This window comes from Phaethon lepturus, unplaced genomic scaffold (genome assembly GCF_000687285.1).
Source record: "Phaethon lepturus isolate BGI_N335 unplaced genomic scaffold, ASM68728v1 scaffold19916, whole genome shotgun sequence".
Classification (NCBI taxonomy): Eukaryota; Metazoa; Chordata; class Aves; order Phaethontiformes; family Phaethontidae; genus Phaethon; species Phaethon lepturus.
This window is the reverse complement of record NW_010548371.1, coordinates 10,450-37,996: the sequence shown is the minus strand read 5'-3', so window position 1 is coordinate 37,996 and position 27,547 is coordinate 10,450. Positions and strand designations below refer to the sequence as shown.

Sequence of the window (27,547 nt, the reverse complement as noted above, 5' to 3'; positions counted from 1 at the left end):
GAACATATCTGAAATATCCAAGACTGTGACTATGGAGTATTTCTGAGCTATAGACCGAAGATTAAGCCACGACACTGTGGTGCACATGGCACTCACAGAAACCCTTGGGTGTTTGCCAAGAAATGTTTCCACCATAGCACATTATATCCTCCAATAAAACATTGGATAACACTGTGATTTGCTGGTTTTGAATGAGAAAAAGATGTACAAGCTTTTGGCTAACTGTGGATGAAAAGTGGCCTCACCACCCATTAATACCTGCAGAGCCAAATCCATCAGTGAGACCACAGTTCCAAGATGACTGGATACGTGTCCCTCACACAGCCATCAGCTCCTTCAGTTTGTCCTTTCACTTAGTTAACGGTCACACCTCTGCTCTATGGGAAGGTAGAGAAATGAATGAGATTCATCCAACTTGCTACCATGCATAGACTTTTTCCAGTGAGGCAGCTAACGTAGCTGAGGAGCCCCATTGCTCTCCTTAAATGAGAAAGACTGGGAAGTAAGCATTATAATCATGCTGATGGCAAGGGACAATGCAGCTTTGTAACCTAGTAATTTGGAAATGAGGGGATGGCATTCCTTTTTTTTGGGAAAATGAATGTCTTAAATATTTTAAGAAATCTTAAGTACTGGATTGAAAAACAAATCAAGCTTTCCAAGCTTTTTTCCATCTTTGATGAATGTATATTTTCTTTTTCCTTGGTAATCATAGAACTTATTTGTTAATGAAGAAGATAAAGAAAAGAGGTTCTCATCTGTTCTCTTGATTCCATAAATTGTGGCTTTAAGGGCATATGATATCATAAGACTCATGATAGAAATCATTGGAAATATTAGAAATTTGTGAATTTCCCTTCCAAAAAGATTTTGGTCATCAACAGATCAGGAGAAAGTTGTTGAACCCTTGCTGTGGAAAGATCAAGGAGGGAATCCCTGAGAAAGATAGTGAGCGAAAAATTCCAGAGGAATGAACTCCAATACCTTTGGTAAATAAAGAGCCAAGGGAAAGAAAAAAAAAAAAGAAAAAAGAAAGGAACTATTTGTTATTTACTAGTACCTCAGTACTAGGAACCAGTGCTGTCCCTCTCAGCAAGCTGAATCTAAAGCCAGATTGAGAGAGACCATGAAAATCAGGGAACTCTAGAGGGCACCAGAGGTGTTTTCCCACAAACTTCATTGTGCACCAGGCTTCTTCCAGTCTGTGCATCCAAACAGAAGGCTGCTGCTGTTAATCAAGATGACTTGAATTATGATAGCAGCTGCTTTACCTCCTGATAAGCAAAGAAATGTAAAAATGAGAGAAAAATATATAAGAGGGGGGGTACATGCATTTGTAAAGGCAACCCACCAGTAAGGCTCTGGGCTTGGCTCTTCATTACGGTTAAAAAAAAAAAAGTTAAGCTTCAAAACCCATTTCATTACTCCCTTTCACCCTTCAGAAAGAAGGATGTTACTTTCTCTCTGCTCCCAAAGTCTGAGGCTCTGGTTTCTTGAGCCTTTCGCTTTTTGTGTCACCTTGTCAGTGTGATGCCAGGCACTCGCAGGAGGCTGACAGCTTCAGGCTCAGAGACTGGCTAAATGACAAAACTCTTGTCTCAAACGGTTTCATAGGAAGGCTGTTTCATATCAGCAGAATGGCTAGGCAAAACATAGGATAATTTGTGAGGATGCTGATTGCTTTCATTATCTAGCTTTAGCATTCTGAGCCTATTATTTTTTGTCTGTTTTTATAAGGTTTCTGCACTGAAAAAAGTGTCATGTGCAAGAAAGTAGTTTTCCCTTTGCGATTTTGCTGTCTTTATCTTCTATATATAGAATCATAGAATCATTTAGGTTGGAAAAGATCTTTAAGATCATCATTAACCTAGCACAGCCAAGTCCACCACTAAACCATGTTCTTAAGCATCATGTCTACACATGTTTTAAATACCCCCAGGGAGGGGGCCTCCACCACTTCCCTGGAAAGCCTGTTCCAATGCTTGATAACCCTTTCACTGAAGAAATTTTTCCTAGTATCTGGTCTAAACCTCCCCTGGCACAACTTGAGGCCATTTCTTCTTGTCCTATCACTTGTTACTTAGGAGAAAAGACTGACACCCACTTCGCTACAACTCCCTTTCAGGTAGCTGTAGAGAGTGATAAGGTCTCCCCTCAGCCTCTTCTTCTCCAGGTTAAACAACCCCAGTTCCCTCAGCCAATTCTCATAAGACTTGTGTGAAGACCGTTCATCCTATAAAAAAGATGTGATTTTGCATCTTGACGAAATGTAACTGCGAAGTTAGATGATCAAATCCAACTTCTGTAATCAGTGGGTCCCTATACGATGGGTGACATCAGTAGGATATCTGAACTTTGCAGACACTACAGTTTCTTACAGACAGAAGAGTCCCAAAGACAAATGTAGAAGGTATGTCTATACCAAATTTTACAGGTGAAGAAAGTGAGACTAAGAGGCTGACTAATGAGGTCAGGGAGTCTGTATGTGTAAGCCAAGAAACACACAGAGATCTCTTGAGTATAATCTCAGCAAGTCTTCTCCTTGTAAGTTTTTTGTGTCATGTTTTTTGGCTTCCCAGCACAGGATGTGGGTAATTTTTAGTGGGTTTTCTGGTAACTCCAGCTGTTATGAGATTTTGGGGAGCTAAAAAAGATTTCTGCCAAAAATTAAAAAAACCCAATAAATCTGTTCTGATGCAAGGGCAGGTTATGAAGTCAAAACCAAGGAGACACATGTCAGCATGACTTTCAGGTTCCCGGCTGAATCTGTGGGAAGCTCAGATATAACAGTGGAATGGAAGAGGTAGATAGATACATACTCTCTCCGTTCAACAGGAGGGAGATAGGGTCTAAAATAAAGAAAAATACTAATGTAAAGTTTTGGACATTTGGTCCAGTTGGAGGATTGTCCTAAATTCTGATCCTTAGGCTGAAGGCTGGTTTGACACTTTATCAACAGACTTAAGTGTGAAATGCATAAAACAGGGGTCCTAGATCCAGAACTCTAGTTTTGGTTTAATGCAGAAACCACTACATTAGGTAACGATACTCATGGGGCCTCATTCTCAGTCCAGTCTCTGCAAAAGGAAACAGCTTCAAGAGGAGAGATGGAAAGTGAACACACAGGTTTACCCATACCACCAGAGATGCCATGGGACATTTGGAGTATCTATAAGGTTATTAGATGTGATGCAGGTCTCACAAAAGACCCTTGAACTGAGGGAGTGGCAGATGAATATGAGACAGGGTGTCCTTTAACACCTAAAATGACCCTAGATTCCTAGATGCACCAAACAGGTGAATCATCCTAAGGTTTTTAAACTGAGGCTACAGTGAAGAGTGCCCAGGCTTCTCCCCTGATCATGAATATAAGCATAGCTTGGCTTCATCTCCATTGTTCAAGCATTTTCACCTGCCAGGTAGTGACCATATCTAAGCTTCCAACTGAGAACATCCTCTTGACTGAAATAAGGCTCACTTGTGCCTGGGTATTGTTTGGGACACAACGAGTTGATCTAGACCAAATACATATAAGGAACCACAGTAGCAATCAAACATTACAGACAATTCTGTTCCAGTATCTAGGACCATGCCCATACAGTTTATTAGACTAGTTTTCATGTATCTTTTGGAATGTCTTAATTTCTGTATGTCTCCATTCCTCCTCTGAAATGTGACAGAAACATTTCCCTTCACAGCAGGGGTCTACACAACTGAAAATGTTTGGTTCACCCGGTCTGGTTCTCTGCTCTGGAGAGGATTGGATGCACTAAATGCCTGGGAAGTGCAAAACTACTGGAGAACTGATTGATATGCAAGTTAATGCAAATCATTTCCCACACTGACATGCTTCAGTTCTACCTGCACGCCATTACCAGGAAAAGGATGGGGCTTGATGATTGTGTTGGTTAACATTGTTCCAGATCCAGCAGAAGAACCTGTTGATCACCATTCAGCTCTGCTGAGTTAGTGGCAGGATTATGGGTGTTGGGGGCTATCCAAGGCTTCACCATCTCCCAGAACAACTACCTGCACCATACAGTCTCTGAGTGTGTGTCTCAGAGCTCTTGAGTCTCCAGGCAGGTTTGTCTTCATCTGCTGTAGGTCAGGGTTACCCTGGTTCACCGTTTTCAGGTTTTTCTATAGTGAATTATTCTCAAAGCCTTATATATTTTTTTTATTTACAGCTATGTTTTTGCTTTTCTAACTATTCCAAACTTCTTTTTTCCTCCTATCACCTTGGATAATTGAGAGCTGTCTCTCAGTTCCACTTGAGCATGAAACTAGGCTCTTTTATCTGTTCTGAATCCCAAACCAACCAACTTATAATGCTAAAGAGAGATTTGTATAACCTTTCGGTCCTGAAAAAATAAAGATAGATGAAATCTCAACTTTACTGTCATCAGTGGGATTTGAAAAAGGTTTAAGTTTCAGCAGAAATTAAAACACCAGCTTTTCCCTCTTGCATACAGAGACACATGCATATGTACACAAAAGTCTTGCATGAGTCTGTGGGGTTTTTGGGAGAAGAACCTCTGAATTATAAGTAATGGAAGGCATTTTAAAATAAACTAAGGTTTATCTAATATTTTCTTTCTCTTTACTTTCTCCTCTTCCTTCCTTCCTTCCTTCCTTCCTTCCTTCCTTCCTTCCTTCCTTCCTTCCTTCCTTCCTTCCTTCCTTCCTTCCTTCCTTCCCTTCTCACTCTTCATTTCCTGATGCTCACTCCATTTTGAAAGCAAAGGGTGAGAGAAATAGATTCCTCTCATTAAAGCTACAGAAACTTTTGCGTTCTTTTATAGTATTGAACTTTTTCTAGTACTTTTCTAGTCTAATAAACTCATAAATGCATTTACACAGATCAGCCTTTAGAGGACAACACACTCATGTGTCTGGACAAAAAGTCTAAGCCCTCAGTAATGGAAATGGATTTTTCCAGGGTTTTCTTGTTTGCCCAGTGGCTTAATGCTGATTCTGTCTTCAGGAACTGGGGACTGGGTAGCTCAACTGGTGGCTTTCGGGCCAGACACAACCCACAAGATTATTCCACTTGCTTCTCTGCATTTACCATGAAGGAATCAAAGAAGAGCTGAAAGAGCTTGGGTAGTCCTACAACATATCACCTTTTCTTGAACCCACACTTATGTATATGCTTAGAAATCTGAGTTGCCCCAACATTTACCCATGAGGTCAGTGGCTTATGATCCAGCCCTGATAAGGCTGGACTTCTCTAAGTCTTAGTACATTATTTATAGCACAGGTAAGGCACCTAACAGGGCTGTAATAAGGGCTAGTGCTTCCCTGAATTCTCAAGCTACATATATATTAGTGATGTATATGTGCCACAGTGCCCAGGAATAGCATGGGACAGTACTAGATAGACCAGGCAAAACCCCAGGAATTCTGCCAAAAAGCAGCACAGGCAGCTAATACATACCTGTGCCCTGGCACTGCTTTCATTTACTAATAACAATATAACTTCTCTGTAGTAAGATACTCCAAAATGTATTGAAAAGGGAGAAATCTTGAATAAAGCATGCATAATACTACCCTGGCTCAGGTAGTGCACAATAGTTGCTGCTATGAGTGTAAGGGTCTACAGAATTGTCTGTTCATGGTCAAACAATACTGGGAAATCATTCTTCATGCAGCACTGAGTTTTCTGTATTCACGTCAGGTGGACATCTCAGAGAGCAGCTGCACAAACATGATTGTACCAGCAGTGTAGAAGAGCCTCTGCTTTTTGTGTATCTGGTAAAGTTCTGCAAAGCTCAGCAGTTTTCAGGCTCACTGCAACTCCTTTGAAGATTTCCTGTTTTACGCTTTGTATGAACTTTGAGTTTGGAGTTTGAGCACACCCAGCAATTCTGATCCCTTTATGGGGACTATCCTGTACCTCAGGTTGGACACATGTTTACAGATCTTGATGAATTGGGACTCAGTGGGAAAACTTCAGAGAGAAGTGTGAGCTCAAAGGTTTAAAACAGAGGAAACGGGAAACACTGCTTCGGTCTGACCTGTGTAAGTCTGTGAACCCTGGTCTTAATTATTAACATTGGGCAAGTAACATTGTGGACAAGTGCAGCACATAACTCTACCTTTAACCAGCTGTGGATGATTTAGTCCTAAAGAAAACTCCCTTTTACCCCAAGGTAGTAGAGGCTGGATTTTGCTGTAGGTATCAGATTTCATAGCTTTTGAGAGTCTTTCATTATCTTATAATTTATTGTAATAATACAGACTTGTGTGGTTCCTCTGAATCTGTCTGGTCATAAAAAATCTCTTCAACTTTCTGACATATGACATAAGTGTATATATTTGTATAAAATATCAACTTTTCATCTCATGGTTTCTTTGCTGCCTTGATTATGGTTTGCAAGGCAGAATTTCTGAACCTTTTCTTGTTATATTAAATCTGTATGAAAGTCTAAAAGATTTCCCATGATCAAAAACCAGCTTATATTGGATAATGGTTTAAAAAATATGCTATATTTGTGCTAAAAACATCCACAAAACCTTGTCAGAGGTTCCAGTGGAAGACTATGGTCTGTCCTTGCCAAGCATAATGTTTTGGTTCCATCTCAATCTAGAGACTCATACAGCATAGAGACAAAGGATTCATTGTGAGAAAACCCAAAGTTCTGGAATATAGATAGAAATGAAGATGGAAATTTCCTTATTGAAGCAGCATGTTATACAATTTGTGATGACTGTGTGGAGTCACTGCTTCAGATTTATGTCCCCTCTGGAATACCTATTTGTAGAGCACCGACAGCTCTTGGGCATTTTGGTCATAAATAACATTACCTTCATGTGTATAACCAGGACCAGTCACTTATTAAGATGTCATCAGAGTATTTGACAATGACTATAGTATGAAGGTTAAATCCATCTCTGCATATAATTACTAAGCACTTTACCTACAGATATAGGTACATGATGATTATGTTCATTTCAATGTAATAAATAAGGACAACCTACTTTTTTGGAAATCTGACTTAGATGGGACCTGTGACCAGGGATGTGGAGATCAATGTACTTTAAATATTGGAATTCTTAGTGTTAGGCATGTGCTTTATGTGAGGCAGATGCTTTCAACATTCTTTTTATGAAATAATTGCCAACTGATGTATAATGACAAGCAGCCATTTGTGCTTGTGACCAGTAGGAGGCTGTGCTATGCCTCAGACAGCAGTGAGCATATTGTTCCTAGGATACAAGGACTTTCTCCGTGTGTTGGGGTACCAAGAATGTCTTCCTCTTTTCTCATCCCCAACAGATCAGGTGCAAATTTCCCGTGAAAGAGGTTGGTTCAGTCTGAGGCTTATCCCTCAGAGAAAGACAGAGAAACCAAGTGATTGGTCAGAAGCAGTTTGTGCTGAAAACTTGACTCAGAAAATACTTAATGCTCCTGGAAAACATGGTGAATTTTGTTCTTGCATTTTCTCTGGCATCTGAGACATATTTAAGTGCCTTTTGTGATATCTGTGGTATCTCAAAAAGGCAAGTAGTGGTAGGAAGTGTTCAAATGACCTAGCTGTGAAGGTTGACAGATTTAGGGGACGGGAATAGAGATTTTTTTGCCTACACTAGATTTAGCTATTTACAATGTAAGCATCTAGTGTGTACTGGTTGGCTAAGCTCCCATTCAGCTGGAGATCTGGACCAGACTGTTCAACCAATGGATTTTAGAGAGAAATTCAAGTCACACTAATGTAGATGTCTATGCTAGGCCTGCTTAATTATAATGCAGATTTCACATCCTATACAAATGAGATCCCTAGAAGACTATAGCAGAAGATATACACCTGGCTGAAATGGAGACACCTACATGTAGATGAGTAGAGTTAGAATTTTGGGCCAGAAGCTGGATCTGACCTCAGCTTCTTTACAATAGATGGAAGAGGAATATGGTCTCAGGTCAGCCTCTGGGTCTGGCAGTACTCATCATTCCTCAAGCACAGACATGAGAGGAGGCTGTCTGATTCAAGCCTAGGGAAGCACCTGTGTAGGATCAAGACCTGTGCTCTTCTAGGTGCCCATCTTCAGTCTAACACTTACTGCCTACAAGCAGGCATGAAAGAAACCACTGACTGACCCAGGAGTTGCCTATAGAAGCTTTGTACTCCAACATACTGAAGTAAAACAGAGAAAGAAGGATGGGAGCTGTACCAGTTGACAAATTTTGTAGCTGGAGCCTTCAGCATTTTACCCCAACTGTTATTTCTTCTTTAAACATAGGATTCCTTGCAGATTAACTACCTTGTATCACGTTTTCTTTGCGTGCATGTAATAGGGGATTATCTGTTTTTCCACAAGCCTAGGTAGCCCATTAAAATCCCTCGTATAAATAAGTATGTCTTCCTTTGTTTGCAAATGTAGTTAGGTATTTTGGAGTATGTGTGTATAAGGGAAAGTATACCCAGACATAGGTGGTATGTGTGTGTTCATATCACTGCATGAGAGCAAAAGTGGGGTTGTCTAGATGTGTTTGTATATGCATAGATTGCACACAGGTAGGTGTGAGCATAAACACGAATGTCTGTATTTGCGTACCAGGCGTTATCCTTGCCTCTCCTCACCCTCCAACAGAGAGATGGAAGAGGTGGGATGGTGGATATTGTGGATTCCATTCAAAGTCTGAGGGACTAAACATTAGGTACCACACCACCACCTGGCTGGTAGATGCTTCATGCTCTATCAGAATCTTAATAACTAAAAGATGTTGGGATGTTGGGGCAGAAAAGTTGTCTGTCCAGCTAATGAATGAAGAGTGGCTCAGCTGACTGTGCTCAGGAATATGTAAGATTACTGTAAAGTTTTATAGGCCTAAAAAACCTGTTTGGTGTTATGGTCTGTAAACAACTCTCTGGAACAGTTCTTTACATGTTGATTTTTTGAGGTATCGGCTGATGTCTAGAAAAAAAAATCTGTAGCCTCAGATAGTCATGTATTCCCCTCTGTGGTCTGAGCAAAGACAGGAGCACACCTAGGATATTTCATCACACTTATCATTGATAAATATCTTAGATGAACCCACTATTTCAAAGTGGCCCACTGGAAGTTCCCATCTCACTCCTAACAGTAAAAAAAAGCCTAAAGCAAAAACATAAAATTGCACAGCAACTCCTGGGCTAATAAATCTTTCTGATCCCAAACTGTCTATACACTTTTACTCATAACTTGGGTAATATTCTGATGAACTTTGGACTTGGTGTGCATGTACCATGGGTTCTTGTCTTCATAACAGCTTCTTAGGCTGTCTACACCAGTAAATTAAATATTGCTAGGGCATGGGTACAGGAACTGAGTCTAAATATATCAGCAGTCTCTGGTTCTTTGGTCTGAGCCAGCTCACATTCTCTCAGACCTTTCCAGGGTGTTGTTCAGGGGTTAGTGCAATGAGACCATTCCAGTATCTAGACTGCTATGAGGCCAGTCTGCTTTGGAGGCCAAAGAGTTCACAGAATCACAGAATCATTAAGGTTAGAAAGGACCTTCAAGATCATCAAGTTCACCTGTTAACCCAACACCACCATGCCCAATAATAGTTAGAGTTAATAGTAGGGTCATGGTAATGTGAGGTAAAATGGTCTTAGTAGCACAGAGGAGGCTCTGGAACTATTTAGTTAATTGGTAATGATGCAGCTTAACTGTTCCTCCTTTTATTGCTACTTTGATTTGTCTACATTGTCATTATGGCTCCACATTTGAGTTTCTACATTTCTGGACCGTCCACGTTGTTGTTGGCTGTGATTTGGCTTACATCTAGAGCAAGGCAAAATTCTGGCCACATGGGGAGATTTGGTCAGAAGATGTAGAAAATGATTTACTCAAACCCAGACTGTGGCCCTAGAATTAGGATGAATGCAACTAGCCTGAACAGCATTGCTGGGCAAATGAGCGTTTAACAGCCACAGATAACAGAATATAGACAATTATCATAGTCTTCCAGGTAAGGGAACAAATAACATTATAGCATCATATGTAGTCTTTACCAAAATTATGAATTTTGGGTAGTTGTTCCTCTTTCAAAATCATACCTGAAATGTGTTAAATGTCTCTGGATGTCGAGGTCTAATATTGGAGTAGGTCTGGAGGATCCGAGGGGTGATCTGTCTTGACTTAGAAGGTCTTGGAATTCTTTACATATTTGTCTGAAAGGAAAATAGAAATTCTTAAATTAGACAGGTGTTATCCTTCCCATAAAGCTGATTCCCATAACACTGTCACCTTATCCTGACCTTATCTCATTCATAAGAGAAATGTTTGACAGAGGCATTGTTAAAGAAATTAAAGGCAAACAAATCCACCTTTTGACTCCCTACCTCAAATTCTCAGAGCCAGCAACATACAGAAACTCTTGAAGAGCAATTCCCCTCTGAAGCCATGTTAGCATTGGCATCTTAAAATGTGATTTCTCTCCTGAATTGTACCCAATTTGGCAGTGTTAAGTCTGGTTTAGCTCAACTATGTTAGAAGCAATGGTTATGGTTAAAGAAAACAATGAACTAACATTAGAACATGCCTGAAGACTTTGTTTAAATATGCCACTAGTTGTACATCTGTTTGTGTGCACTAGTTTAACTGCAAGTAAAAGTCCTGGCCATTCTGGCCTTGTCTTCTTGTCCCCCAGCTCTTAAGACAAGTGGAACACTAGGAGTTGTGAAGAAAAATGCTACCTTTGCTCTGGTGGCTTCCATTTGTGTCCATACACTGCTTCCTTGTAACATCTGAGGCAGAAGAACTGATGAATCCTCAACTGAGACCTCTCCCACAGGTCTGTCCAGCATAAGAATTAATTCCAGAGGCAGCTATTTAAATTTCTTATTGAAACATTTGTTATACATTTCAACCATGTATCAGGCAGCCTAAAGTAGATGTCTATAGCAGTCCAGAGGACTTGCATCCTAACAGTGACTCTCTCCAGTGACTGTAGGAGGAACTCAGTTTACACGACAGATAAGCAAATGAGGCAAATCCCATCATCTCCACTTTTTCTCTGTGATGGTTTCCCAGGTAATACACACTTTCAGTAGGTAGGAACTGGGACCCCAGTTTGGCATCTTGCAATGGGAACTCGGGCACTGTCTTGCCTGATCTCCCACCAGCATAGTAACACTTCTTTGGAAAGGATGGATGGTCTTGCTGTCTTCCCTCTCCCTCTGCTTCTCAGGATGCCTCAGCACCTGGAGGTTAAAATCATCCCCTAGGATAACTCTATATAGGATCTAATACTAAGAGAGACCTGAAAATAAGTTTTTTTTCATTCTTGTGATATTGTTGTTTTGGGCTAGTTTGCAAATGGAATGTTCTACCAATGTGGATTTTTTTAAAGAAATCAAACAGGGTCCATCTAGTGCATGCCTACAGAAGAGTACTATCTGGACCATGGAAGAGTAGAGACACCACTTATTTTCAATTAGTTTATGATACAGTTAATTAATAAAAGCAGAGGTGTCTGGATTTCTCTTTCAGGACTTCTCCAAATGAGCACACCATTCTCGATTGACTCTATTAGAACAACAGGCCCTTAATGTGGGGTCAGGAGGGCATGATGCCCACTAGATGGTCAGAACACTCAGTTTGGTTGCCTGATACCAGCCTGACACTCAGTTGGATTGACCTAATACTTGTCACACTGACTACATGTAACCTAATAAACAGTGCCACCGAGTAAATGCTCACATCCTCATGCCAGTTGTCACCTTCTGGTAAGGTCCATATATTTATGTTCTTCTGGCCTCCTAAACAGGGTGGCATCCTAAGAATGGACCCTGGTGTGGGCTAACTCCCAGGACATGCCCAGAAGATATTTGTGACAGTTCAAGGAGCCATTCTAAGGCTTTAATAATATAGACAATTGCAATCTGATGACTCAGCGTGTGCATGCTTTACTTTGTTAACATAAATGGAATTACTTGTGCCTGGGGCTAGTGTCTATTACTAAAGAGCATCCCTCTGATCCATGATTTCTGTTAGAAGACTCTTTGTACATCTGGTCCTAGAAAAAGTTCAAGTTCTTCATTATCACCTTGTAACTGTTGTCCTTTGGGACAGGGGCATAATAGAAAATAAGTGGGTAAACTCAGCTTCTTGGTCTCTAGAAGGTCCTCCATTGCCCAGTTACAACCAAGGAAACTAGACCAACCTGTTTTTACCCTTCATTATATCACTGTTCTGCAAGTTTTGGACATAAACTTTGGATACCACAGCTCTCTCCTGACTAAGTGGAGAGGAGATGCAGAAAATTGCTTCCTGCTGTGCTGCTGGACTTCATCCAAGCCTGATTTCTGTAAACGCTTGTCATCTGCATGGACCTAGACACCGACTGCTTGAAAAGACAGCATCGTCTTAGCCTTTCAGGCAAAGAGAGGTATTCAGCAGAAATATATGTAAATGCAGCATACAGTTTTAATGAATCAGGTCCTTAGAGGAAAAACACTTCCTTTCAACAACTGAAAACAGTCAGTCATTTTGGCTTCTAAACAATCTACTATCCCCAGTCGCTCTTCTCTCCTTCCTCCAACCTCTACTTTCTACCTGTTGAAAAAGTTCACCTTAAAAGTTTGTATATTTTGACAAGGGAAAGTGTCAGAACCAAGTGTGCAATTAAGTTCCCTTCTATCTTCACATGTCAAAAGTCTTTACTGAGTGTTGGCAGATTGAAAGAAAACAAAAAAACTTTTTCACTCTACATGAAAACCTGTAAAAGGCAGTAACCTACTTTTTTTCAAGGGGATTTCCAGGCAAAGTGGTGTCTCAGAGCCTCCACTACCAATAAAACACCACCTGGGGAAGTGACAGGGAGGGGGTTGACAGTTATTTGCTGAGTTGGACTGTGACTTTGAAAAAGCAAAGAATTATGGTTATGCTTAAGGGCCACACATTAATTAAAAAAAGAGCCCTGGTCACTCCTGCAAGGGAGGCAACTAATGATTTGTGATAGATGGTCAGATGTTCCAGTATATTATCAGGAAAAGATAAAAATTTTTGTACTGGATCAGAACAAGAGCCCATCTAGTCCATGATCCTATTGCCAGCAGTGGCCAAAGCAAATGCCTTGTGAAGAGTACAAGACTGGGGCAAATGTGTGCCCATGAGTCTGATATATTCCAAGTGTGGCAGAGCTGCCAGGCATCCAAAGATCAGGTATCAGAGAGATGTTCACCAGGTCCTGTGCATCCAGTCTCAGAGCTACTTTTCAGAAAACCAGCAAATTGAGCACATAGTGTCATGAGCCCCATGTTGATTAACCTGTACTGGCTGTAAGCAACCCTACAATAAAATTGTTATTCACACTATTCTGTTTTGGTCCCTGTAAATGTGTGTATATCTGTCGCTCTGTCTCATGTGGAAGACCTCGTCTTGTGATACTCTGTGATGTTTCCTGTAGGACAGTGTGCCTCTCCATCAAGTGAAATTATTGACGTGGCCTTCATCAGTTTTGCATCTGTATCTATCCTGGATGCAACCTGATCAGGTTCTGTCCCCTGTTGTAAAGCCATTCATGGTCTCTCACAGCTCTGCAAGATGAACTAACCCATGCTTAAAGACCCTCTGAAACCAGGTCCTAGATTTTTCTTTTTTGTTTCTGTGTGGATTGCATAGGCTTGTGCTGAAGCTTTCTAAGAGTCTAGGGTTAACAAACCAGTATCAGCACCCTTTGGCCAGAACTATAACAATTCGGTCTTTTTTTTAAATCATTTTGCTCTGGAGTGTCCAGACAATCATCTAGTCAGTCAAAGGAGGTGAGTGGAGAGAAGGAGAATCATAGGTGACTGGCTTCTCCCATTGTTTAACCGTTTCTTATCCTTTCAGCTCTTAATCAAAGCTTGCTTCACTCTCATCCTGCCCTTGCTGTCACTTGTGTTCAGCGTTGTGTACTGGATACACAGCTCAATCATCTCTTCCTCCCATGACAATTGTCATGTAAGGCTCTGATTCTTCATTGTCTAGACCATCAAACTTTTAGAATAGACCATGACACCGCCTTGTTACATCAACTAGTGGATAGTTTTGGAAGATCAGGAAGATATTTGGAAGATATGGTTTGTTCCATGATAAAAAATGGTCTTGATTTCATTCACTATATTACTGTCAACATAGCCTCAGGCCAGGTAGGACTGAGCAGGGCAGTGAAGGGAGTGTTACCTCAAGTGGCAGTCTTTAGTCTTCACTAGCCCATGGGCCACAGTTCTGTGCATGGCAGCTGAACTGCTTCCATTCAGGGTGGCTGGATTGCTTTGGCTGGATTGCTTGATTACAAGGTATAGATGTCCTTGATAACAATGGGAGCTTCTACTGGACAGCAGAGATTTCTGCATTGTAGACATTATGGGCTCTATTTAGTTACCCACACATAGAGAGGTAGTACCCAAGACATCCATAGTAACTGGCAGATACAACACTAAAAAAAGAGATCTGTGTGCTTCTGGAGCAGCAGTTGGTAACCAAGCTGGATAACCCAGTTAATCTCAAATGGCAGTAGGTGCTTATGTTTGGGCAACTGAATCAAACCACTGAAGTTGGATGTCTGAATCTAGAATGGAGTTTCAACTATATCTTGTGTATTGTGGAAATAATTTTGTTCTTTCCCCTTATTCTTCCTCAAGACTCCACATGTGGAAGATCTCACCAGTTCTAGACTTCTACGTCTGTCCCAGCGTGGATAGTGGTATCCACACACCGGCAATGGCACACCAGTTCTTTCCATAGGCAAAGCTTGCCATGAGTGATTCTAACACCCTGGAATTTCAGTGTTGTTTTTGATGACAGCATAACAATCCACAACTTCTTACGGTGTCATAACTCACAAGCGCATAAGGCAAGGCAGTTGTGAAATTACTGAAATTACAAACCTAGAGCTTATATATGTCTAGTGAATAATGGAAACTCCTGACAAATGAGTATCTACTATCAGACACATGGAAGCATGGCTGGGAAATACCATGCTAGTATTACGATGTCATGGACCTGTGTTGCCTGTAGTAGTACCTGCACAGGACTGATCTGGGATTCACTGTTCTCCTTCCAGGCAGGAGAGGGCAGCAGTAGCACAGACATTGACCCATCTGTCCCTGTGGCAAGCACTCTGACTGCAGTAGGATATGGTCTGTCCTTGCATTATCGACAGACCTCTCTGATCAATTTGCTGGTGCTTTTAATGGATGGAAGGGAGAAAAAACCCAAACACACACATTTTATTCCTTACAAGTGCAGGTTAACAGCCTACAAGCCCAAAGATCATGGGAGTTAGAAGTAACACATGTCCATGACTCCCCACCTCAACAGTAAAGGAGGGTGAGAAAGCAGGTATGGAGTGGTGAGAAAGGGTAGTGAGACTCTTATGTGTACTTCAGTGGGACAGCCTTTGGAAGTAGGACATGACAGTTACTCACTGATTATTACAACCCATGGTACTGTGATCTCTCCCTCAAGCCAGAAAAGAAGGGGGAAGATTTCTATCATTATGGTTGAGTAACGTTTTATAGATGGGGCAAAACCTCCAGGTGGGGCAACTGTCAGTCTTAACTCTTGTTTAGATTTTGCTGCCCAATAGTAGAATCAGCTTTTCTGTAGTTGGGGGGGCAGATTGTTACTGGGCTATACAGCAATGGGGAGATACAACTTGCAGAGAGATACTTCTCACCAGCTGGTTTATTCTCATGTTTCTGAAAACCCCAGGTCCTTAAAACAAGTGTGGATGTAGGTAAGAATAAAATTGTCCCTACAAGGGTCTTTGGAGCATGATGAGTGAGGTCTCTCATCACCTTCACAAGTGGCAAATGCCTCCTGAGCCACATGAGTCTCTGCCTAACACCCCAGGGAAGGATCACAGGCTGCATTTCATGGTGTTCACAAGTCTGAGATGTTTTAATGCATGTTTCTGGGTCACCTTCAGGGCGAGGAGCTCTGGATACAAGAGGGATGACAAGGCTGGAAATCCTGTTCCCCACAAGTAGATAAAGCACAGGGGACAGTCCTGTGGCTGGTCAGCCTTCTCTCCTACTACAGTGTGATTCCTGTTTGTCAGATATATCCCAGCCTGGATGATTCCCAAACACTTCCAGCACTGGGGAAAAAAGGCGGACGGTGGTTTGAGAGCTCAGGTTTCTGTCCTCAGCTCTCCTGCAGCCTCACTGCGTGTGACGCAGCAGTAAGTGCAGGAAAGGTATGATTATATTTAAGGCTGCCCCAAGCAGGCATACCACACACCTAGTGTAGGTCTACGTTGTTCCATGCAGACTATTTATTCCTGTTTCCCATGGCTCCTGAAGGCTAATTCCTCCCTCATCAAGGCTAATTAACCTAGATGACATGTTATCTTAACATGATGTTACTGCTCCAGGGAGGTGAGTGGCTTGTTTAGAGCAAAGTCAGGTGTCTCTGTGTGTCTTTAATGGATTTAGCGAAGCTCCCCTGCTGGTGTACATTGTTCCAGTGCCTTTGACTTCATGGGAACTCTTGTAATTTCCATCCAGAGAGGATTTGTCCTCTGCAAACCAGTTCTCCCTCAGCAGACTAACGATAATTATCCCACAGTAACTGGTACTTCGGTATGAGCTTAGATCTCCTGCTCTTATGCAAAGAGGAGACAAAGCCATTTCCTGTCCTATAGATCTTACCATGTAATAATGTCCCCTCCTCTCATCTAAACCAAAGCATCTGAGATGGTGTACATGCCTCCTTAACGACAGGCAATGAGAACATAGCCACTAAAACCTCATTACAGTAAAAAAGGTTCCTCTCACAGCATCTCTAGAGAAGATTGCTCTCACTTGCTGTCAGTGAGTACTGTTGTGATAGCAGTCACCACAATCCCAGCTCCATACTCCCACTCCTCCCTTCCCCAGCCCCCAGCTCCAAAATGGTGAAGTGACAGACAGATTTCTCTTTTAGTTTCCCCTCCCTTCTTACTTTGTCGCTAGGATCATCTTTTTCCTCGCTGTCTGCTCTTTCTGTTCCATGTGCTGTCTGGCAATGTGCTCTCCTACTGCCTTGGCAGGGAACTCTGTTTCGCAGGTGTAGCCGAAATCTCTGGCCAAATGTAGTGCTTCCCCTGTGGGCAAACAAAACAGGTCAGTTATTTTTTAGGGTTATTATCATTAGGCTTACAGAATTTCTTCCACTATTAAAAAAATAATAATACAACAACAAATCACTTCTGTAGACATTCATTCCCAATCTCAGTTACAGGTTTCAGCCCATTTGGCCTGCTCATGCTTAGTCAGCCAAAGATAGGGAAGTTAGTCCTTTCATGAGAAAATACTAGTCAAGACCCTTGGGTTTAGGTCCCACCCCTGCCACCAGTGAGTACTGGGAAGCTGCTCAGATTTTGTAAGCCCAGTTCATCATTGATATTTAAGGCATGGAAATTAGTGGAAGGTAGGAATAAATCACTTGGAAGAGCTGAGATTCAGCCTTTGGTGAATATCTCTATCTTTAAAGGAAGAACAGCTTTCTACCCCAGGACAGAGCTGTGGGGGTAACATACATTTCAGCATATTTGCTTAAGTGTTAAGCCAGCACGCACGATACAAGTGCCCCACACTAAAGATGAGCAGACATCAAAGTAGAGCACAAGAAATAATCCTGTTTCCAAAAAGATTGCAATCAAAATTGACCAGACAAAATACAAAGGGATGACAATGAAGATCACAATTGCTGTTTTATAGGTGGGGAAATCAAGACAAAGGGAGTACATGGCTTCATCAGGCTTTCTGCAAAGTCTGTGACAGAAGCAGGCACTGAGGACCTCTCTACCTCACTACAGAGATGGGACACCATAACCCAACTCCATGCTGGGTGCCAAATACCTCTGGGGGAACCTGTCCCTCTCCACTAGCTTAGACAACCCAGGAATTCATTTTAGGGTTTTCTGAGCACTCTGGCCTGCGTGCTGTGACTCTGACAACCTTGGTGTGGGATTTATCTGATCAAACACAGCTGCCTGGAGTGTGAACATCTGTGCCTAAGTTAGTCTTTCCCTGGTGGGAAATAGGCACTTCCAGATGACACTTGCTCTCATCTCATTGTAGAAGGTAGAAATAGGTCAGAAGTGTATGTTGAAGAACATCTGCATGAGTGACTGAGAGATGCGCTCCGGAACAGTTTTGGCGTTAGGGTGTTGTGGGTTTTTTATTTCATTTGTCTTTTTTTTCAGAGTTGTGTATTTGGTTGCCATCGGATCCTGGCTCTTTGGAGACCAGGCTGATGTTCCAGGTGAACAGTTAGGAGGGGTGCAGGACCTGTAACACTTCCCTTTGAGAACATGTGCAGTGGAAATCCTCTGATTAACTGTCAGTACTGACATCTGACCTAATACTTTCAAGACAATGGAGACAAGCTAAAACTTGAAGCGCGTATCATCCCATATTAAAGAAGAAGGCAAAAGTGAATCAGAGGAATTATAGAAAAGTCTGGGTTAGAAGGGAACTTTTGTTGAAAGCATGGACTTATATTAGGTTATTCATGGACTTTGAAGCCTAGTCTCGAATATTTCCAATCATGGATATTCCACAGCTTTTCTGAGGAAGTGTTCAAGTGTTTTATTATTAATTTAATTTAATTGTTAATCACCCGGAAGTGCTGATTTGTCCTTATTGACTACAATGAGACATGAGAGGACAGATACAACTATAACAGAGATGATGAGATGAATTCCATCCCCAGCAAGACTGAGTCTGCTCTGCAGAGACCTGACCAAGCCAAGGAAGATGGAAACTTCCATGGGAGCAGTGGTCCTGTGCCAGGGGCAGCATGAGGAACCACATGCACTGACCTCTATTCCAGACTGTGTTCTCCACATTTTCAGAGTTTATTGTCTCCCCTTCTATCATTTTTACCAGAAAAATATCTTTTGTTTCTACAAGCAAGTACTTTGTTGTGTTTATCTGATCTAATTGGATCTAGGTATTAGTAAAATACATGCACTACTCCCAGGGAATTTGTTTGCTAACACCAGTCAACAACAATCTTTGCAGCTGTAACAAATTCTACGTGCAAAAATTGAAGATTATACTCAAAATCACCTGTATTGTTTGGATTTTTTAAATAGGATTTCCAGTATGCCTAAAAAGAAAGAAGTTAACAAGCAACCACTATTTCTGAGTTGAAAGGAGAAATTGTTTCCACTTAGTTTACAGCTTCTGGAAAAGTAAAATAATTTTCAATGAAATTAAAATGGATTTTAGTGGTATGTTAACAGTGACTCAGAATGAACAGGAGTATTGCTGACTGCTAATTTTGTATTTAAAATGTCTATCACAGACTTCTTTATGGATTAGAAAGGGTACAAATTTAAACCATAGCTGCTAAATTTCTGTACAATTGCTTCAAAATTTCTCTCTCAGCTACACTTTTACTCTTCCTTAAATAAAGACTTAAAGAGTAAGTCAACTGCAGATGAATACCGGGTTTTGCTTTTCAATCAAACTCCATTAAAACACTTGATAGATTTGTCTTCATGCCAGCATGGAAGGCAGAGAAACCCATTGAAGCTGTCATCAGGTGGAATTACCATTCCCCAGACAGCTTTATCCTGGTTCCAGTCAGACCCAAGTAACAATGCAAGGAATGTAGTCAGCAGAACGTTTAAGCATTTAGCCATTGGAAAATTGTTGGTTTCTTCAAAAGAACAGAACTTTATGTGATGAAATGTAGGCATTTATTTAACATGGTCAATAACAAACTGATGGAAATTTATATGTTTTCACTTAATGTCAAAAAGAAAGGGAAGGGAAATATGAATTATCATTACAACTTATCTTTCCAAAGATGGTGTATATTATTTACTAGAGCTGAGAAAATTATAACAAACTGTTTTGATGATCTGAGAAAATGATACAATAGTATAAAACTTGTCCATTTTACATGGAGCTGGGATTGTAATTGGATGCTAATGGTATATGAAGAGATAAAATTATGAGCAAAATGAAACAAAGTTACTTATTTTCTTGTGGATACATATAGGTAAAAATATATATAGAAATGTACCTATTGTGAAAAAAATAAATCTACAAATGTTTAAAATATATTAAAAAAAATTTTACTGGAAATGAAAAGTTGATATATATTAGGAATGCACATTATAAGTACACATATGTATTCAAATAAGCATGCACTTCCATATGATATAATGAATAGGCATTTTAAACTACAATATCAAATTCTAAATAAAAATAGAAAATTGGACATGAAAATGTTCTGCAGAACATTATTTTTCATATCTCATTGTGGAGGAAAGATCTCATTTTGACCTGAGACCAAATGATGATGTATTTAAAAGTGGATTGTGTTATACTTCTATACATATTATTTTTTGTTAATCTCAGTGAATAGAAGTCCCTTGTATTACTGCACAGTAGGAAATAAGTCTGCTTGGTGGGGGAAAGTAGTTTCTACAAAATGTGATAAAAGATGTTCTTTCTTTTTCTGCATCATAATTTGGACAAGCATTTATTCTAGGGAGAAAATATGGAAATGTTGGAAATATTGGATGAACTGACCTCTTTCACCTCAGGTTTGCTTAGTTACTATTTATGTCAGGGAGGAGTCATACTAGAAGTAGAAACCTCTAAAATCCTTGGCTTGTACAGCCAGTTGCCTTGTTTCAGTCTAAAATCAAATTTCCCTGTGTGCGATATCTCCAGCTCTTTCCTCCTGCAGAGACAAAGAATAGGTGCTGAGCATCGACTGCTTCAACCCAGCAGACAGCTCTGCAGCTATAGGCAGCACTGCCTTTCCTATATAATTTGACAATTGACCAGAGAGCTTTGCATGATGGAGAAGGACAGTTGTTGAAGCTGAATTGGCGGAGACAGCTCTGGAAAGCCTCGGTGGAGAGACCAACCGCATACCTTGACAGGCTTCTGTGGGCAGGTGCAAGGAGCAGTGTGGGTGTCCCCTGGGTCTAGCGAGAGTGAGAGATGCCTCTATGCAGAGTGAAGGCAGAAGCTGTGTCCCAGGAGAGGGACACTCGGCATCTGAACCTCCTATTCTCTTTTCATCTTTGTCTCCTCCGGATGCTTTACCCAGAAGAAATGGTATCCAGGGGGAGAAGAGAGGTAGAAGGAAAGTTTTTTTTCTATTTGTAGGGTGAGAAGAGAGGACGAACAAGTGGAAGGATATGTAAACAAAGGCTGGTGGAGGAGAAGTGTGACAGTTGATAGCAGGGTGAAAAAAATAACCACTAACGTATTTTTCTCAAGATTTTTTGTCCCCAAATGATGAATACAGTCAATCCTATGTCTAGTAAAATTAGTGTCTTAATTAAGTTTGACAGGAAAAAAAAATCTAGATTTTTTGTAAGTGCTTTTTCTGATTTTTGTAAATAATCTGATGGCTTTAAATTCATTCATGCATTGCTTTTACCTGCATCTGCACTAACATTTATGCTATGTCTCTGCCTTATAAGTGACCTGTCCAAACAGATGGGGACATCTCCCCTCTTCTCAAATCCTTTCTTGCTCCTGCTGGAGAGGCTCTTGACTCCTTTGAGCCAGCAGTAAGGCTTAGCCTTGGCAACGCTGGTATTTAATGGAGGAGCCTTTATTACATCAGCTAAGATGTAGGAATTTTCCTTTTAGAGCTGGTAAGAAAACAGACCTTTCCCTTCGTCTAATCTAGGCACTAGAGGGCATCCCTCACCTACAGGTTGCACAAAGCGATGTCCCATACTGCTGTGGAGTCTTGCAATGCTGAGCCCATTTTCCCAGTCTGTCTTTGCACCCATTGTGCCGATTCATGTGGATAACAACGTAAAGAACAGATCTGATCTGTCAAACAGTTCCTACTCTGAGCCCCAGAAGTCCCTACTAAAGACACTAAAGATGCAACTCGACCAAAATAAGTATAACAGTAAACAGCCAGCGGCCTTGCTGAACTCCCAAAGAAGTAAGTTTGCAGAAAACAAGGGGCCACAGAATAATTTTCATAAAAGTCTGGATCTTCACATGAGCACCATAGCTTAGAAATTCACTCCAGTTCCTCTGTGGAACTTAGCAGTACACCCCAAAACTCAAAGATTTTAGTCTATTTAGAGGCAGAGAAGTCTTATGTCTTGAAAGACAGACTAAGACAGCTTTGGTCAATGTACCTAATCACCATACAACTAATTTTGCCTTTTCTTACCTCGAACAGATACTCAAAATCTTGAGCACGTTCCTACCTTATAGTGATATTAAAGGCCTTGATACACTGAAGACTGTGAGGACCTTCAGTAATAATAAACTTAGAACAATCTAAAGTAATCCAGAGTGACACAATCCTGGGTCCTTATGAGAAGTCCACACAGTGCACATGATATTTAGGGATTTAATAAAACTAATAAATCATTATGTCGATTTATATATTGACATCACACATTAAAAGAACAGTGCTGTTTTCTTCAGGTTTTCTTCTACTCTAAAACCCAGAATAAGCCTGTGCCTTTTCATTTCTGTCTCCTCCAGCAGCAGGAGGCATTGAAGGGTCTGTTTCATGCTACAACTTAGTACCACTTGGAAGTAATATCTGCATGTACAAAGGGAGGACAGTTTGTACCACACCGAATTCAATGAGCACTGCCGAGTTTGACTGAGGATTGGTTACATAGGCAGAAAATGAGCTTCATTTTGTTTTCTGTTGGAATGTTAACACACATGGTGGTGCCTTTCCCAAAAATTCCAGTAGACAAAATCTGTTATTAGGATGTCTAGGCAAACAGATCTCTGTCAAAATGAGCTCAGACTCCTCAGTATGTGTCTTTAGAACTCACATTAAGACAGTCCAAGAACAAAAGCAATACCGTAGGCTTGATAATAGGTTTGCTATTGGCTTTGACTAAAGGGCAGGGAGGAAGCACAGCTCCATCCCTGGGGAAAAGGAATCTAATTCTGACTTATTTTTACTGTAAGTAAAGATGCTTTACCATCAATCCCGGGCCAGCAATTGAAAGAGGTCTTCCTCACTCTCACTCTCTTCTAATGAATGAGTAGCTGGCCACATAGCTTTGTTTATTCTTCCCTGCTAAGACCCAAGAAGGACTCTGAGGGTAGGAACAGCCCTTACTCCTCTAAACTGGGGGAGAAAATTCCCTTTTCTAAGACTATAACTCTATTATGACTTTCTTTTTATTACAAGCAGGTGTGATACGGACACACCTGTATTTCAGAGCAGCCCCATTGTAGTTCTTTGTGCTCAGTGGCCCCTGAGAACCTCAGTCCCTTCTCTTGGTGAAAAACTTCCATTGTTGTGGATTCAGCACTCTTTCTCCATCTTTTGAGATATTAAAAACCTGACTAGGCAAGGTCCTGAGCAACCTCTTCTAATTGACCCTGCTTTGAGCAGGAAGGTTGGACTAGAAGATCAGCAGAGGTCCCTTCCAGCCTTAGCCTTTCTGTGATTCTGTGGTAACATCTGCTGAGACCTCAGCTTACTTGCCTAGGTCTGTGTAGACCTTTCAGGTTATGATTCTAGAAGGTGTTGACCTTTAGGATGAGCTGAGTGCTCTCAACACCAAGGAGCAGGAATCTGAAATTCACAGAGCTGTTACTTGCAGCCAGACAACAAACCCAGTACTTAATGGATTCACCCAGAATAGAAGAGATTCAGGTAGAGTTTCTTCCCTTTGCTTGAGGGGTTTGAACCTGCATCTCCCAGCTGAAGGTTTGAAGAGCCCAGCAGTATTTGGTGAATGATATTTAAAGTACAAATAAAGGCCAAGAAAATATCTCCTGGGCTTGTCTAGAGTTTATCTGAAAACAGATTTCATTCATTTATGTGTGTGGGGAAAAGTCTTGTCTAAATATTATGCCTTCTTATGGGAAAAAAAAAAAAAAATCACATTTGGATCAGCTCCAGGAAATTCACAAGCTAAAAAAAAGGAAGATAAACAAACCTACTTATAGTTAGTATAAGACATTCAACCCTCTCCCAAGAGCACTTGGATCATCGATTTGTAAGTCAGATCCCAGCACAGAAAGCGCAGATCAATGCTGAGGAAACTGCAGGACCACTTGCAGGTAGCCAAGACATCTCAGGGTGAACTTCCATTTTGCCACTTTTTCTGTCTGTGGCTTTAGGCAAGTCAGTTCTCCTCTTTGTACAAAATACAGATTATGATATTTAACACTCTGTCTGAAAAGTGTTGTATACAAGGAAACATTTTAATTATGTTTATATTACATTGCAATACTACAAAACCTACCTTCTACCAAAGAAGTCAAGAGTGTGACATTTGCTGCTTTTCTTCTTCCTGCAGGCAAATTCAGTCCCAGTCTGTCTAATTTTTCTCGCAAGCAGCGTCCTCCATTCTTGGATTTTGCTCTATCACAAGAGAACAGTAGGGAGAGAAATAGGTCTTTATTCTGCACTTTTTTCCCCATATTAATATAAGTCTAGAAATTGGACACACTGTATTGACAAATGTGTGGGGTAATGCCTGCACTAATGACATCAATGGAAAATCTTTGAGAGTTGTATTCTTAATGCCCTGCTTGCCCTATGTAAGTCTGCAAAGCCCAATACCTACAAGGAAGAAGGATAAGACAATAGGAACTACTGAAGCTAAAATCCCAGCCATGGTTGATTATCTATGCCCCTATTCCAAATGCCTACATCACTTTGTTCTGACAAAATGGTTCCTGGTGCACCCCACACCTGCTTTTCAGCATTTGAGACATATCCACTTATGCAGCAGATGTAGGTTCAATTACTTGCTCAGCCTGAAGGAAGTTTAACCTGTGTCTTTTCAACGAATGCAGCAACCAGCTGGCAGCAAATAATTAATTCAGCTGAAACACTGAATAGAGCAGTGACTGGAACCCAGAGCTCCTCCATCCCAAATGAATGACCTGGTCATTAAATAATAGTCATCAATACAGTTACACCTTTGCTTTTATCCAACAAATATTTAATTAGCCCTGAATGAGACTGAGGAGCCCTCAGTTTAGAATAATCAATCAATGAGTATTAAGCATGCCTGACTAGATGTTTTGAGGTGCAGGTTCAAGTTCCTTCAGGTAGAGGAAGGAACCAAACTTGGAATACCACCATTTGGATGGTCATTTTTGCCCAGTAAAAGATACCACAACTTTGACCATCTTGTATGTCAGGAAATGTTTTCTGAGAACGGTTTATTCTGAAGAAAAGCTAGTTGAGAAAACACCTAGACAGTGACTGCTGACAGGATACAAAACCAACCCTGCCAGGTCTCAGGCAAACCATGAATGTGATTTGGTTTTGCTACACCTCTGCTGGTCAGCTACAGAGTGTTTGAGTCTGTTCTCTTGTTGTGACACCTACAGGTATAGCCTGACCAAGTCTATTCATTTACACTTTCTGCTTCATAAAACAGAATTAGTACATCCAAACTGTTGGCTGGGACTAGTCCCTGGCCTTTGCTAACTCCTGAACCATGCCCAGGGTTGATTTGGAAGAGGTTGATTTGGTCTGGGTCAAAAAATTATGGGGATCATTCTAGCATTTTAACAGAAGAGAGAAATGAGTCCACATGTTCAGGCTGATGCTCTTGCATTCTTACTAGCTTGTACTGGTATTGGGGAAGCCTGCGGTATGAGTATTTAGAGTGAATATTTCTGTGACTATTAGCTGAAGGCCTCTCCAAGGTGAAGCAGTAACAGAGGAAAACTTTTGTGGATTTAGATTTGGATTTCAATGCCTGTAGAAGCAAGTAAATAAGGCTTATGCCCTTTAAACAATTTTACAATCTATAGTCCTTACTCGGCCAGATGGCTCGAGACAGACCTTGGACTACAACATAGCTTAGAATATCACAGGTTGGTTAAAATGACTTTTGGTATCAGTTCGGGGATCAATGTGGCCTTCAGTGACAGCAGTGAAATAGCCTATGACTTTCCAGCTAGCTTTGACCAAAGGGCATTCAAGTAGCTTATGCCATCTAAGCTGATGCCTCAGGGACATTGCGACTTACATGTGCCCGGCTGAATTACATTTGCCTCCTTGTTTTCCACTTGCAATGTGAGGAACAGTCTGCCACTTTCCTCCTCTCTGCTACTCCAGGTGTCTACTCTGGTCAGTGAAGGGTCAGAGGCAAAATTTTACCTAATTAGTTGTTTCTCCTCCAGTATATCACAACGAGTAAAATAAAACCAGCGTATTCTGCTAAGTCTATCTTTTCTGTACTCAAAAGGCATGCAAGGAAGAATGGGAGAAAAAGGCATCCTTACCCTTCTGTGTTTTAAGATTTTGATGAGTAAGGGCTGTAACTACACTTGGTAAAACAATTTACTTTGAGATAATTTCTCAACAAGAGGTCAGATTTGTAGCTCTGGTGAAATTTTCCACACACTGAGGGTTTGCATTTTTTTTCATTCAAAACAAGGCAAAGTGAACATCTATCCATCTCTGATGTGTAGCTGAACTGAGGGGGTAAAAAAAAATCAGTTCACTGAAAAATGTAAACTTTCTGTGAAAAATGTCAACACAATCTTCATTTTTGTCATTTATTGAAAATTTCCCTAGAGACAGTGTTCACTCCCAATCCACCTCCTTCTGTTTTCCCAAACAGTGGCCACCTATCCAAGTGGGGAAAAAGAACAAAACCTATTTGTAGGAAAAAAATTACAGAAATTGCGGCACTGTCTGGGACCTGTTACTCTCACCTTCAACTTACCTTCTCAAAATACCTCCTAAGAGGGAAGCATTGAGGCATTCTGGTGGTGAAAGGCGCCTCTTCACCTCTGCAATGGTCACTTTGTACTTCGAAGTGGAGCTGAGTAGAGATAAACGACCAGGAACAGAGCAGAACAGGTCGGTGGGGTTAACAACGCAGGTGCCACCTACAAAACAAAATTTAGAGTGGGGGAAACTTCATATGCCATGTTTTGACAAATTCAGTCATGAAGAACAATTCTATTGTTCATCTGTGTTGGTTTTATTGTTGGTTTTGTTTGGGTTTTTGGAGTATTTTGGGGAGGTGGTTTTGTCTTTGTTTTTAAATATTTCATCACATTGTTGTTTTGAGAAAGATGAATGGATTGAAAATTCAGTCTGGGAAAAGTAAACTATTAGATCTTAAAAACTTTACAGTCAAATTAGATCAAATGGCTACCCCATGTGATTTCATGCTCAGTAAAAATTACATATCGTCAATCTTTTGAGTCTTGTATCTAGTATGATTAACAACATAAGATTGAACCAAATTCAGGTATCACTCAGGATTTTAAAAATTACAGTTGGTGAAAAATTTAGGACATTGGTTCTAAAGAGAAATGTTCATTTTAATTCTCATAGCAGAATTTAGGATAACAAAAATGCAATGGCATTATAGGTTTGCAGTGATTTGCAGGCAGAACAACTTTCCACACCTTTGAACTCTCATATACTCCTTCTAAAGTTAGGTCAAACCCTCAGCTGATGTTAATGATTGAAATCTATTGAGCTACAACAGTTTATCTCAGGTTAGTTCTGGAATTGTTTATTTCTTGAAAGTGGCAATTACTTGGCCTATGTCTAAAACTGCCGAATGATCACCAAATCTTTCAATGAAGACTGTGATCAATAACTCCTCAGGCAAAATCGA

The 27,547-nt window shown here is 40.8% G+C and overlaps 1 protein-coding gene across 1 annotated transcript in view; it reads right to left on the bottom strand.

Annotated features, from left to right (window-relative positions):
- Window positions 1-26,804, bottom strand: part of TFAP2D (transcription factor AP-2 delta (activating enhancer binding protein 2 delta)) — a gene marked incomplete at its 5' end in the record, with an annotated part of 32,740 nt that extends 5,936 nt beyond the window's left edge. The window contains 4 exons of the mRNA XM_010289944.1: window positions 10,044-10,157; window positions 16,921-17,062; window positions 24,191-24,309; window positions 26,639-26,804. Of these exons, the coding sequence (XP_010288246.1) occupies window positions 10,044-10,157; window positions 16,921-17,062; window positions 24,191-24,309; window positions 26,639-26,804 (541 nt within the window). The remainder of the gene's footprint in view (window positions 1-10,043; window positions 10,158-16,920; window positions 17,063-24,190; window positions 24,310-26,638) is intronic.
- Window positions 26,805-27,547: the final 743 nt, after the last annotated feature.